The sequence below is a fragment of the Taeniopygia guttata genome, chromosome 2 (genome assembly GCF_048771995.1).
Source record: "Taeniopygia guttata chromosome 2, bTaeGut7.mat, whole genome shotgun sequence".
NCBI lineage: Eukaryota > Metazoa > Chordata > Aves > Passeriformes > Estrildidae > Taeniopygia > Taeniopygia guttata.
In genome coordinates this window covers 34837354-34851969 of record NC_133026.1, presented here as the reverse complement: position 1 = coordinate 34851969, position 14616 = coordinate 34837354, and the positions used below count along the sequence as shown (strand labels likewise).

Sequence of the window (14616 nt, the reverse complement as noted above, 5' to 3'; positions counted from 1 at the left end):
TCTGTATCATTCAGCACTGTCAGATCTCCTGCTACTTTTGCACAAGATTTATGATAACTTGATAATATTTTGATAACTCTATGATAAATACGGTCTTTCTTACCTCTTGTAATTATGTGACTAAGATTCAGAGACTTCTGCTCTTTTGTGATCAAATGACTTGTTGATCTGAATAAATTGTCAAACAATGCATGAAAATTTTGTTCAAAATCCACAGATTGGTTTTTAAACCTCTAATTATTCTAGAGCCCAATATCATGATTTTAGAATTAACTTCTGAATGTCTGATATGACCATAACCACTGATTGTGCAAGTTAATGATGCTTAATATTAAACACATCCAAGAGGAAAATAACAGGTTTTTTTCCTTCCCCCCATTTCCAGTGGAGAGAAGGAACTCTAAGGATTCCAAATATGGCAAGATTATGACTGCTTTTAATTTAAAGTAAATTACCTATTTCCCCAATTAATTAATTTGAATTTTAACTGAAAAATCATACTTCATAAAAATTCCATTTTTTCAATTATCAAATCTTTTAAACATAGACTGACATGGCAAATTAAGCTAGTGGACTTTCTACTAGAGACAGCTTTGATAAGAGTGATGTAAAACAAGTACGTCTGAAGAACACACAGGAATCCTGCCTTGTGATGTACTACATTTTTGAGAAACAAAAAAAGCAAAGAGCTCTCTAACATGACCAAGAGGATCTCTGAGGCTGACAACACCAAAGAAACAATGTGGGGAGAAGAGTCAGCATTTCACAAAACAAACGAAGGAATGATTAACAGGAAAGGGCAGATACAGACATGAAAGACCTGAAAGCAAACACAAAAAAATGGATGTTTATAGGACATAGTGGGATAAATCAGTGCACCATGAGTGCAAGGAAGACAAATCATCTTAACAACTGCATTTTGAATAGAGTGGAGAAGGTTGCTGTCATTCTCAGAGAGAGGTGGGTAATTAATCCGTGCAATAATATGAACTGAGAAACATATCTGATTTAGAACTATATCAGAAGAAAACATGGTAAGATTATAACTATACAAATAAATAATTACAAACTATATGCTAATATATTGGATGAGAAATGGCCCAAGCATGATTAAGATTTAAAATGCTGCAAATGGGAAATGGTTTCTTCTGAAGGACAAAAAATTCAGATTTGGCCATATTAGCTTTAAATTGATAGTCATTAAACTGACAGAAAGACAAACCAGTGGAACAACTGGAGTGAGACAGAGAACCATTATATGGAGAGAGAGAAAAGAGACTGGGAGCAGAGAAAGGACTGAAACCACCAGTGGCACTGTGGTAAGGGACATCGAGCAGCTCAGAGGGAAACAAACAACAGAGAAGGGCCGGACAGACAGAACCACAGCTGCCAAGGATTCCCAGTAAGGACATACAGCAAGGCAAGGGTGGAAAAGGTAAAACAACAGTGGCAGTTCAGTTAAGTGGAAAACAAGGAAGGCAGTGTCTCCCAGACTAAGGCATTAAGGAGCAAAGCCAGTGCGACCCTACCAAAAGCTGTGTTTTCCTTTAGAGAGGTCTCTGCTGTTTCTGCTTCAAAAGATTGCTATGAGAAAGCCTGCTAATGGGCTATGAATACAGTGCAGTATTATGGCTAAGGTGACTTGAGAAAAATGTGCCCTACAGCTAAGTTGCAATGAGCACAGACACCTCATTAAGTGACCTCATTTTCAGAAGTGCTGAACATCCTGCAGCTCTGCCTGATCTCATTATACACTTTTTCTAAAGTGCTGGGCACTCGCACTGAGGCTGACATTGCTGAGACCCCAGCACAATCCAGGGAATGGTCAGAGATTCAGAAGGCACACATCCCTCACCTACTTGCTCAAATGGCAAACACTCCTTGCCTTTCTACCTCATTTTCCCATTTCTGAAAATCTTAAAACAGAATTCAATGTATAAAACCATGGTTAAGTGAAATAATAGAAAAACACACTTATTTAATGCAATGGCAAGCAGTGATTGACATCTGACCCAGTCAATTCCAGCATTTAGAACTGACAGGCAGGTTACAGACAAACCCACTGTGATCATAGAAAAGATGACACTCGAACATAATGATGCATTATTATTTTAGCCCTGAGAAAATTAACCTTATAAAAAGTCAATTGCATGCAAAAATAAAATGTATTATTACTGCTCTCAGAGAACTGCATCAGACTGGGAGTGTTTTTTTGTTCAGCATCAGATGCAAATGAAATGCACAGTAACAATACACACCAAATATTAGGCAAAAATTCAGCACTGCAACAGAAAAATGCAATAGCTTCTATTTGACCCTTGAACACATTTATCAGGTTCATACTTCAGATAGCTTGCCAGCATTCATAGTATCATAGTCGCATTGGAACTTACAGCTTTAACAAAACTTAAATTTATTATTGCATTACTTGAGGAACATTTCTTTGAGATGTAAAGTAGCTGGTTAGAATATATCTTTCTCTCTTTTGTTCCTGTTAGAGCACGAGTCTTGTCTCAGGGGATGAAATAGGGAAATTCTACAGTATGTTTTAGGAAGAACTGTCTAATTCCAAAATCTAATCTGCCTAAGAAACAAAGGGGTCACATGCAAAAATCAGCACTTACTCCTTTTCTGCCAGGGAAGAAGGACTATCACCCATTTCTTCTTTTTTTTTTTTTTTTTTTCATTCTGCAGTGTGTCAGGACCTCAAGCTTTCTCCTTTAACTCACCTACAATGAGTGTTCAGTGATGCTCCAGCGGAGAGGAAAAATTCCTATCATTGCTTTTATAAAGCAGCAAGGAAACATACCGCCTTCTGTCTCAGAATGTTTCGCAGAGTTCCTCAGTTTTACCTCCTCAGCCTCATCTCAGTCAGGCATTTTTTATCCATGTGCTAAGCTTGAACAATATGAGCTGTCCTATTTCTGCAGGATTACTCACATGCTTAATTAGGAACCTAAGTGCTTGGCTGAAACAAAGACTTAATTTCTAACAAAAATGAGTCTCGGACACTGTGCCTATTATTTGATGAAGGACAGAAGGCAGGGAAACTTCGTGAGGAGCTGAAGCATGGCATCAGCTGATGCTCTGTGCCTTGCCACTTTGCTTCCCACCAACACACTCATCTTGAATAATGCAAACAAACATTGAAGTGGCATTGACACATGACTGACTCAGCACATGCCAATCTCAACGGGCTAAAAAGAGGAAAAGAGTGGTTTTACATCTCTTCAAAATTCAAGCACATACATGCTGAGGTTGGCAACCAGCAATAACGATGCTCTTTCAGTCAAACAAATTGCCTACTCCTCCTGAGAAGCAGGTAAGGTAAGCAGGTTGTCCTCGAAGAGGCCAGTGCAGTACTGGAGCAGGTTGCCCACAAAGGTGGCAGAGGCTCTACCCTTGCAGCTTTTCAGGACTCAGTTATGTAAAGCCATGGCTGCTCTGCTCTAGAGCCAACAACAGTCATGCTGTGAGTGGGAAGCTGAATCAGCTCAACCCAGAAGCCCTGCCAGCCCACATTCTGTGATTCTTATCTTCATTTATTTACTACCTCAGTGATGGTAAAATGGCAAAATACCATTTTCTATAATACTTCCAACATATGGCAGACTACAAAAAGAAATCTGTTATTGGAACAATGTAAGAAATCTGTTATTTGCTGATCTACTTCTCAGGTAAAAATGAAATCAAACCCACTGCCTAGAGACTGCTGGCTGCTAGAAACTTTCCAAACTTTTTCGCAGGTTCCTTCCTGCTAATATAAAATAATTCTTGCCATTTATTTTATTGTAGGTGTTCTGGGGCTGTCAGAAAAAGTCTGAAAAACTTTGTGACCTGTGAAACCTATGTGAAATTCTAACAGTTCCTCATAAGCAGTTGAGGATCCTCTGAATTAGAAACCTATGTGAAATTCTAACAATTCCTCATAAGCAGGTGAGGATCTTCTGCATTAGAAGTGTTCATGTTTTCCAAATATAGCTGAATCAAATTTTTACATTATGTCAAAACAGTAAGGCTTGAGATCTGAAAACTGCTGCACTTTGATTAGTATTTGTCCATGGACACGTGCAACACTGTTTATATTAATACTTTGTTAGAATAAACAGGAAAATCTGCCTTTGTTTAGAAGGTAGAATTGAAGCCTTGATCTTGATGTCAGTAAAAGTCAACATAGTCACCTAAATTTATCCAGGACTTAAAATAAGAAATCATAACTGTATGCAAAGTATCTCACTAGTATGTTAGCAATCTTTAAAAATTACTAGGGAAAAGACATTGAAAATAATTTTTAAATAGGCAGTAAACCCAAAGTGCTAAGCATCAAATATATATGTAAGTTAAAACTATCATGAGACAGGACTGCAGATGGAATCGTAAACAAGCACTATTGCTGGACATAATCTCTATAATTAATTTACCAGATCAGAATTCTTGTGGAGTAAAGAAGCATACATTCACCTATCATTGCAAAGAAAAATGTGTATCTGTGGCTAAGCAGTCTCAGGAGTAAATCTTTCTAAGCTTAAACTATTTTCTGCCTTTTGGAGCTGTGCAACTTTTTCCAAGGTCACTCACACACGGAGTTTAGACACTGAGGCCATGATTTTGTCATTACCACAATATTGGCATCCTGCATATAGTAGAATAGGAAATTATATATTCATAGTCTATTCATCCATTCTGGTTGCATTGGGTTTATTTTTTCCATTTAAAAAATGTTTCCTTGGACTAGATATAAGCTATCAGATAAAAGTAACCAAACTATCACTCATGTAGTGATCCATCTGCTGCACAACTGGGGTAACAAAGAGCAGGTAAGTAAAGGTATGTTCTTATTTCCTGACTTTTTAACAAAAGCTTACTGCTTAAAAAGGAAGTATCTTTCATTTGAAATGCTGGTCTTCTCAGAGTCAGTGGGAGCTTTTTCATTGATTTTGAGTAAGCCAGGTTCCTCTTTTTAAAAAAATTCTCTCAACTGTCTGCTTCTTTTCAAGTACTCAGCAAAGAATGCTGGAATGGTCCAACACTCCTGCTGACTTTTTAAGAGGTTTCTCTTACATGCTCAAAACATTACAACAACAACAACAAAGTATCTAGAAAACAGTGTTCTGAGAAGCAAGTTCTGTAATTTAATGGCATATTCAAATTTTGGTTGAAAAAATCCCAGTCCATTCTGGGGCAAATGTCATTCTCAGGTAACACAGAGGTAATGTCTTTGAAGTCAGTAAGACAGTTTAATGTGCATATAAGTGAAGCCAACAAGTTTATTCTAGTCTTTAAAATTACACATGTACATTCATGTAGCTACTGTGATCATTGTGTTTTTGTAGTTGCATTTTGGTAGGGGCATTGTACTGAATTTGCCACAATAAAAGAGAGAACTTTTGCTTAGGATAGCTCTGTATCTGAAAACAAAAATAATAAAACAACTCTCTACACCCAAAGCTACACTCTTATTAAAGTTCCAGGTAAGGTTTAAAATAAAAAAATCAAATTTAAAGGCTATCCTTAATAAGGGATTAAAAAGCCAATATTTTGTCTTAGATCTGTGCTACTCTATTAGAAAATACATTTGGAACAAAGCAAAAAAGCATAAAATATGCACTTCTGCACTGCACTCTATGTAAATGATTTTTCTAAAGGCAGACAGGAAGGTTCAAAGAGCTGATAATGCTGTCTCCAACTTCTAAACCACCACTTCAAAAATCAGCTTCTATTGCTAAGGATCAAAAATATTATTATCTTAAAGTGATTTGGTGACCCATATAAAAAGACAAGTATTTTCAAGCTTGACCTTTAGTAAACATACAAAGCATTAACCTCTACCTTCCTGAGAATCTCAGCAGAGAAACCATGAAACCCAGGAGCTGCACACTTGTAAGGCAATGGAGGGAATCTTGCACACATAATCCTGCTGTCCTTGTTCCGTGGAAGTACATAAAAGTTCAGGTTTTGCTGCTGTCCCATAGAGTAATTTGTACAAGCATCTAATAAATTTATGTCTTCCTTTTAAACAAAAAAGGAGAAAATACTTAACACTGATTGACACCTTGGTAAGGTGCTAAGATTACTCAAATTTATTGTATACTCACAGTATGATTTCCATATTGGAGGCTGGTATTCTTCAGCATCTAAAACAGAAACAAAAAGGGAGAAAGAAATCAGTCATTTGGCCACTGGGTCAAACTGTCAGCATGCATTTTTCTGCTGAGAGACCTCTTCTTGTCAGCAAAATTCACATTTCTTTCCCAAGAGAGATGATAGCCTATTTACAGTGCAGTTTGCTATGTGAGAGAAGAATACAAATTTCAACCACTTGTGGATCCAATGTGCTTTTTTCCCAAATTATTCAACTGTAAAAGAAATTAATTTTTTACCGATTTGCAGTACTCACCAGTATTTTAAAAATAATTAACTGGGCTAATAACTACATTATTTATTTGCTTTACCTGGCATGATAAACAGATAAATTACTACAGGTTTACAATGTGGTTTCTAGCCCCACTAGTAAGATTTGAAAATGAGCATCAATGAATAACACATGCAGGGGCTAAAGAGATGCACAGCTCAGGTTGGACTCAGATGCACAGACCTGACAGTATCAATGAAAGTCAACTACACTTCTTGAACCCATATGTAATTGGCATATTTTTCCAGAAACTGAATCAACAAAAACAATATGAAAAATATAGGAAAAGGAAAGACTACAAAACCTGCCATTACAAACAGGTTACATTATTCTAACATTACTGACTAAATGGGCACAACGAGTTGGTATTTTTTCTTAGTGACCATTCCACGGGGAGGTTTCCAGCTCTCTGCAAGAAAGCCAATTGCTGTAACCTACAGAAATCCCAGCAGGAGCCAAGCTGGAGCAGAAGGAGCAACACCAGTGACAAAGGGTGGGGTACTGGGTACTAGTTTGGCTCTGAACTGTCATGCTGCCAAAAACTTTAAAGTCATTTACCATGGGTATGTCATTAACTTGCCAAAACTGTGCAGGTTAATTAAAGTATTTGTTATTTACTAAACTTCTACTTAAGTTATGCTAATACAATTCAATTATAGTTGCATAGCTCATGCTTCTTGTCTATTTACATATATACAACTACTTTAAATATATCCCTGCAAAAGCCTGTTTACTAGGAATTTTAATCACTAACTACCATCTGCCACTTTTCACTCTATTGTTTTAGAAGAGGATAAAACCAGCATCAATCACAGTTACTGCCTGGAACAGCACCCTGCAAAAATTTATAGATCTATCGACTGGAAAACCCATTCAGTTTCAGTTTCTACTGAATCCACCTCTCAACTTAAGCAAAGTTCAAAACGTTCCAAGACTAACAGAGTTATACTGTGCTGTGGCAATCCAAGAGTAATTAGCTTGCAAGTTAATTATGCAGAAGACTTATTTTAAATTGTATGAGGCTATTCATGAGATGAATGAAATTTATTCATAAAAGAAAAATTTTTTTATCTTCTCAAATTCTAATATTATTATGTCACTCTTTTTTCCCCCCATACATCTATTACTTCACATATAGTGTACCACAACACCATAATATTGTGTATTAAATTCTTCTGTCAATACTTCTGTGCTACTGTAAGAGAATTTCTGAATTTCCTTCTTCACTTACTATATCTTTCCAATAGAAGAAACATATTATCTATACTTGTGACTTCAGATAAGGAAGTAATAGGGGGAGAAACAATTAAAAAACAATGAGTATCAGTTGTTGCTTTAGTCTTCCAAATTAATTAAAAAGTGCACAATAAATTCAACAGTGAAAGCTGATGTACAAGTGGCCATAAAGTGATTCATTAGCTGGACACAAACTAATAGTGAGGAAACACTTTAGCCAAAATGGAGATTTATCCAGGAGATAAATCATAACACAAAACTCCCAATGATTGCATTTGATTGGTCACAGTTATGAATCTGTCAGCCCTGGAAAGCATGGACAGAACCATTCCTCAATAGCTAAAATAATTCTAAAAGACAGCACAGTCAGAGGAAACCCACATGTCACCAGCGCCACGTTCACCATTACTGGTGAGGTACTGCCACATCCTCTGTGATCCCTTCAGCTGAAACATGTCCCTAAATCACAGGAACAAAATGCCATAGTGATACTACTAATAGAGTTTATTGTCAAGCTATTTGATGGCATCCATGCGTAGGGAAATAAAGAATAATTCGTTTAAATACAACTTGGAGACAAGGGTCATGGTTGAGGATCAGGGAGAGGTCTAATGGAACCCAGATAGAAACATCTTTCTTCCTTTGTGGCAGGAAGCTGCTGAACCCCAGTTTAAACAAGTCTCATCCTTGTATGGTAAAGTCTTAGGACTCCCATCCTGGTTGACTAGATTAGACTGAACTTCAACAATTCTTAAGTCTGAGGTCAAAAGAAGCAAATCCTGCCTGAGCAGATTTCATAACTATTATTGCCCTTTTTGAAATTTCTGTTTTTCTGTATTTTGTTTTTCCTCTATATTACACAGCAGCTTTACTCATTAAATTGTGTTCCACTCTCCATCATGAAACTTTGAACAGCAGTTCTGGCTCACAGAAATTAACAATACAAGTTTGGGTGGTTGGCTCAGTTACTACAAGTCACCTCTACACGCAGCTTGTGTTTTCAGTTCTGCACATGGTAACAGTCTCAGCAAGGGCAACAGACCTCAGTTTTGAGCCACTTAGCAAAAATCAATCAATCAATCAGTCAATCAATCAGACTTGGCCCAAATGACAAATTCCCTGCATTGATGTCTCATGAAATGATATCCCTCATATGAACTTTGATCGTAATGACTATCAAAGCTGTGACTGGCAGCGTGGGGAAAAGGGTTCACTGAGGTACTCTCAGGTGATAAGACAGGGTCTTTCCTATTGCTCTTTTCTTGAAAGGTTCATATTTTCTACAGTGACTCCTTGTCTAGATTCAGAAAATGTGCCAGCTAAGGTTGAAAGCAGTTGTCAAAGGAGAAACTCAGATCACAAGATGAGTAACAGCTCTGAAAAACCCAACAAAATATCCCAATGTCATCTGTGACATACTTTTATGAATGTTAGCATAAGAAAGATTCCCTGTAAAAGAATTACAGAATGTCCAGTTAAGGTATTTTTAAAATTCTTTTAAGTTTTCTAAAAACTGTATCATAAATGACCTTGGAAAACCACAAAACCTTGGGAGTACTTACTGCAAAGACTAGAACTGCCAAAAAAACCATGAGAGATTTCCACAAATAATATTACAGGCAATACTGTTAACTAAAAGCTTTGAAACATACCGATTAGGAAAGTGAATATTTATTAAACCTAAAGACGTACTAGAAGTCAGTATGCTAAATAGAAGGGCAGAAGGAATGCAGAATGCTGACTCTTAAGGAATATTACAGCTATGAGAAGGTTTCTCATAATGCAAAATAGACAAAATAAGATATTGGAGAAAATTGTCAAACCAAAAATTATACTTGGAACTGGAAAATGGGACTAAGAAAAAAAAAAAGGTTTTTCTTCACTTTATTTGCTTTACTCTTCACAGAGCAGAGAGGATGAAAAAGATCTTAGGAAAAATACTTTCCTAAATCTGATGGAACCCTTAAAGCTGAGTAAGTGTAGAAAGACTAACAGTAAAGGGAGGACTGAGAAGTTGGCAAAGCTTTAAGCAGACAGATAAAAATTACAACTACATAAGATTTTTTTTTAAAGCAATGTGAAGACAGAATACAGTATGATTGCCAATAGTGGGCAGTAAAGGGTTAATACATTACTCAGAGCCATTCTTAAGCAATTTCTGAGAAATGATCTTATATTAAGTATATTGCAAGTAAAGTCATCCATGGACTTCAACCCTTGCTCTTCACTGGGCCTGGCCCTGTACCAAAGTGACACCTTTCTGGATGTAGTTGTGAAAGACACAGGAATGACAGAAATGATTTTTACTACTTCCTTGTACTTTGTAAAAATGATGATGCAATGCCAACATGTGGGTTTGTGCTACCAGCACCAGGTCTGATATGGCTAAAGCAGATGTAATAAGAAACTAAGTTCAAAATGATTCTCTGACTATCATGACTGGTAATGCACTGAAAAACATAAACTCTATTTTACAGGAGAGCCCACAAATCACACCACATTAATCAAATATTTATGACTTATAAGTGGTGTTTCTAAGCATAAGGAAAGCAGTAACAAATATCCATACTATAGCTATATGCCATGCCCAGTTCTAAAAAGTATTAGTGATTCCCATGACAGTGGAGAGTAAAGCAGACTAGCAGCAGGACAGCTACCAAAGGGGAACTGTTATTATTTGCTGATTTCTTATAGTCTCTATGAAAAAAGAGTAAAGATTTTTTTTTTTTTGCCTTTGTCCTTACTAAAGGATTAGAAAAAACTATTTTGCAGTTCACCTTGGAAGAACTGCCTCAGCCTGGATTCTCTGCCACCATTGTCTGAATTTTGGACTTCCTTTCCAGTAAGAACTAATTTTAAGACTATGACCTGCATGTGCAAGGAAAGACAGTTGTGTGTGAGGAAAAGCCAATCTGGAAGCCACTGGTTTACTGGCAGCGTGCAGATAAATGATTCACCGGATGAACAAGTCTAGTTACTAATTTTTTTAATCTTCTACTGTTATTTTAGGACTAAGACTAATAATTATGAGTGTTTTAATGCCCTTTGTATATTTCCTTTAAAGAGTTTTTCACAGGTTTACCACATACACTTTCATATTTATTGCTTTGTTTCCAAAACACTAAGTTAGCATATATTATTAAATACATTTTTCTGATTTTTATATATGTAATTATATATAGAATAGAAGACTGCTCGGTAAGAGCTTCTGTGAGAGATAAACAGCGTTTGCACTCTTTATGGACATGTTTTCCTTAATATTTTTCTTGGCCACAGAATGATTAGGGTTGGAAGGTACCTGTGGAGGGGATGTGACTCAAACCCCCTTCTCAAGCATAGCCACCTATAACCATGTCCAGACAGGTCCTGAGTATTTCCAAGGATGGAGACACCACAACCCTACTGGGCAACCTGTGCCAGTGTTTGGTCACACTCACAGTGAAGAGGTGTTTCCTGATGTTCTGACAGAGCCTCCTGTGTTTTATTTTTGTGCCCCTTGCCATTGGTAATGTTACTGGACACCGCTGAAAAGAGCTGTTTTTGTTCTCTTTGCACCCTCTCTTCAGGTATTTATACACTTGGATAAGATTTCCCTGAGCCTTCTCTTCTGCAGGTTGAACAGTCCCAGCTCTCTCAGCCTTTCCTGATAGGAAAGATCCTCCAGCCTTGCAATGCCTCTGTGGCCCTTTATAAGAATCTCTCCAGCCTGTCCACAGCTCTCACACACTGGGGAACCCAGCACTGGACACAGCAATCCAGTTGTGGTCTCATCAGCACTGAGCAGAGGGGGAGAACCACCTCTCCTTTGACCTGCTGGCAATGATGCTCCTAATTGCAGCCCAGGATCCCACCAGTCACCTTCGTTGCTGGCTCATTTTGAACTTGGGGTCCAACAGAACCCCCAGGTCCTTTTCTGCCAAGCAGTTATCCAGGTGTGTGGTTCTTGGCATACACACCTGGATGGAGTGGATGCAGACTAAAGTGAATGGAGACTTAGTGGATGGAGACTAAAGTGAAAGAGTAGTAAGGGGGCTTCTTTAGCGGGCACCAGTTCTTTTCTGACACATAAAACATAGATCCAGTCTTTGGTTTCTACTCTGTGATTAGAAAAATACCAATTACAGCAGTTTATTTTTTTCTTATCTGATCCCCTACTGGCTAATCTCATCCTGGTGAAGGGCTGTTTTAATTTATTTTGCCCTCTCAACAATTAATATACACACATACACAACTATGTCACTTTGCAGTCATTTTGCAAACTACTTTAAATTGGGATTTTTTCTATGTTTGATGGCACTCATTTGGGATATACTTTGGACATCATGATGCCTTCTATTACATATGGTAACTACCCTTACAGGCACATCTGACCACTCTAAGAAAGAACATTCTCATTTTCAAAGTTGCAAATGATCATACTGTCAAATAAGTCCCCCACTCTAAATCCTGAAAAGTCACTGCTACTGTGAAGAGGAAAATTAACTCTCTTGCAATTAATAATTAGCAATGGCACTGTTGAAATATTTCAGCATGTCAAAAACTCTGTTTAATGTTTCATTCAGAATGAATAGTTGCCCATGGAGGAACAAGCAGTTGTCAGCTTTATCACCGAACTTTCTCATCAGAAGTACATGGACAGCTAAAATATGGAATGAGATTTCAGTTCTTGTCTTAATGAGGCACTTTAGCTTTCAGCATAAAGTACAGAAATGATCAAATTGTTTACTTGCAACACAGTTCATAATTGGTGTATTAATTCAGATGATGGGAGCTTCCCACTGTGCTTTTCTCTCCTAAAAAAAATAAAAATCAGCAATAGTGTGTAATTTAAATGTCAAAAAAAGCTCACAAAAGGGGTGGAGTTCTCCCTCACACAGCAATTAGACTGAAACAGTAAGCTGTTGATAACCACAATATAAATTGACAGCTATTTTCTATCTTTTCATTTTGCCTAACACAAACTTGCTACTAGAAGCCACTGCTCTGAAGGTAGATCATTTAGCCAGTTCTATGAATCAGGGTCATTCCAAATTGTGTTCTCTCCTGCTTTTGCTTCAGACTTCAAAACTGTATCTTTCCACTCACAGACAGGTGGTCAGTCCCTGGTTACTTTTGTTTAATGCATGTGTCTGTTTTACTAAAATGCAGGTAAAAGATCATGCAAACAGGTAAACCTGATAATTTAGAAGAGTTACCAAGTATCAAATAAAATAGGAGTTTGAAGTATGTGAGTTATTAGAGATGTACTCCAGCAGATCACAGGAGATTTGAATGTTTTAAATCCACAGGTAAACTGGTATAACAAAATTATAAGGAGCCAGGGCTCTTCTGTAGTGGGTGAGTGGTGTTCAGCTAGCTGTGGCCATCAGATTGGATCAATATCCCATTAATTAAAAAATCTGCCTCTCTATTCTGCACATATTTAAATATAATTAAAAGCATTGAAAATATGATTTTAAATTTGGAAGTTGAGAAAGAATAATCAGAGTTCTCAATAGGAATAGGAGAAGTGGAAAAGGGAAGGGTATCTGTACAGTTCTAATTTTCAAACTCTCTTTAGGAGTCTAGTCTTTCTTAGGGCCCAAAAAATAGAATTAAACAAGCTCTTCCACAGTGCAAATCCAAGAAGTTGACAGAGATCTAAGCAAGCTGATAAAAATGTTCCCAATGCTTTAAATATTTCCTGGGAAATATGCAAGATTTAAGAGTGCAGAGGAGTAATCACACTACCTAATCTTAGACAGGTAGGTCCTTTTAAATGCTGAATCACACTGAATCTATTGCCCTCAGATGGCATTTAAGAACCTCCATAATCTAAGTGTTCTGAAAGGTTTTTTTTTTTTTTCCCTGGAGCAATAATGAATAATTTCCCTATATAGATTATTAAAGATTGGTGTCTAAAAACTAGAAAGGCGAACAATGAAAAATCATCAAAAGTATCTGCATCCTTCATTGTCAAAAAAATCTGTTGTCATTATTAGCTGCCATTAAATTTAATCTGGTCCCCAAGAATTACACTCAAATGATTGTTACATTCTCTGTTTTAACACTAAGGCCAGTGTAATTAAAATCTAACACAGTTATTTTCACTTTTTCATGTTTTTGATTTATAAACCAGAGGCACCAAGGTATTAAAATGGTACCATCAGAGCTCTGCCTGACTGAGAGATTCCACATTATTTAGGAATAAGCACATCACATAAGTTAAATTAAATCACATTAGCAGACCTCCTACCTTGCACAGATATACTTTAGCTTCTAACTAATGACCAGTTAGTTCCTGGCTGAAAATCAAAACCAGATAATCAGCTGGCATATCTGAGCATAGTTCTGATCCAGTAATTTTATCACTGTATAGGACATGGCAACGCATTTCCAGTTTTTTACTTACTGCATCCTAAAATCCACCCCCCACAGCCTTCCAGCCAGTGATCCCTGGACTCAGCAAAGCAATTCAGGCATGGTAGGAAAGAGCATATGACAGAAGTAGCTACAAGTTATAATAACTACAATAATGCCAAAAATGGCATTAAAATGGTCATCATTAAGTATTTAAATTAGAACATTTATGTTGAAGTGTTGCCAGCACATTCCCAGTTCCAGAAATTCACTCATACATTGACATGACACCCCTTTATCTGGCTTATCAAAACAACCAGCACATTCCCTGAAAACTTATTAGCCTTTAGCAAAGTCAAAATCATTGCTTTTGGTAACTCTGTTATTTTTGACATGAATCATTTTATCATCCCTCTAAGCAGGGTATAAGTGTCTGTCTGTTCAAGGATGTGAGGTGGTTCTAGTCCTGCAGCTGACTGTGGTGGCTGTTCATTTGCTTTTAGGGATCATCCCCACTGCCCCATGTAGCCCTGCATTTGCCCCTCTCTGGATACAAAAGTATAAGCATTTCTTACTGAAAAGACTGAAACTGCATACTCGAAATGGAAATCCACAGGGGATGTGCATAT

The 14616-nt window shown here is 37.2% G+C and overlaps 1 protein-coding gene across 1 annotated transcript in view; it reads right to left on the bottom strand.

The window, feature by feature from the left end:
- CHN2 (chimerin 2) overlaps nt 1-14616 on the bottom strand; it is a 159112-nt gene that overhangs the window by 87564 nt on the left and 56932 nt on the right. Inside the window, exon 2 of the mRNA XM_030264906.2 lies at nt 6096-6134. Within this exon, the coding sequence (XP_030120766.1) occupies nt 6096-6134 (39 nt within the window). The remainder of the gene's footprint in view (nt 1-6095; nt 6135-14616) is intronic.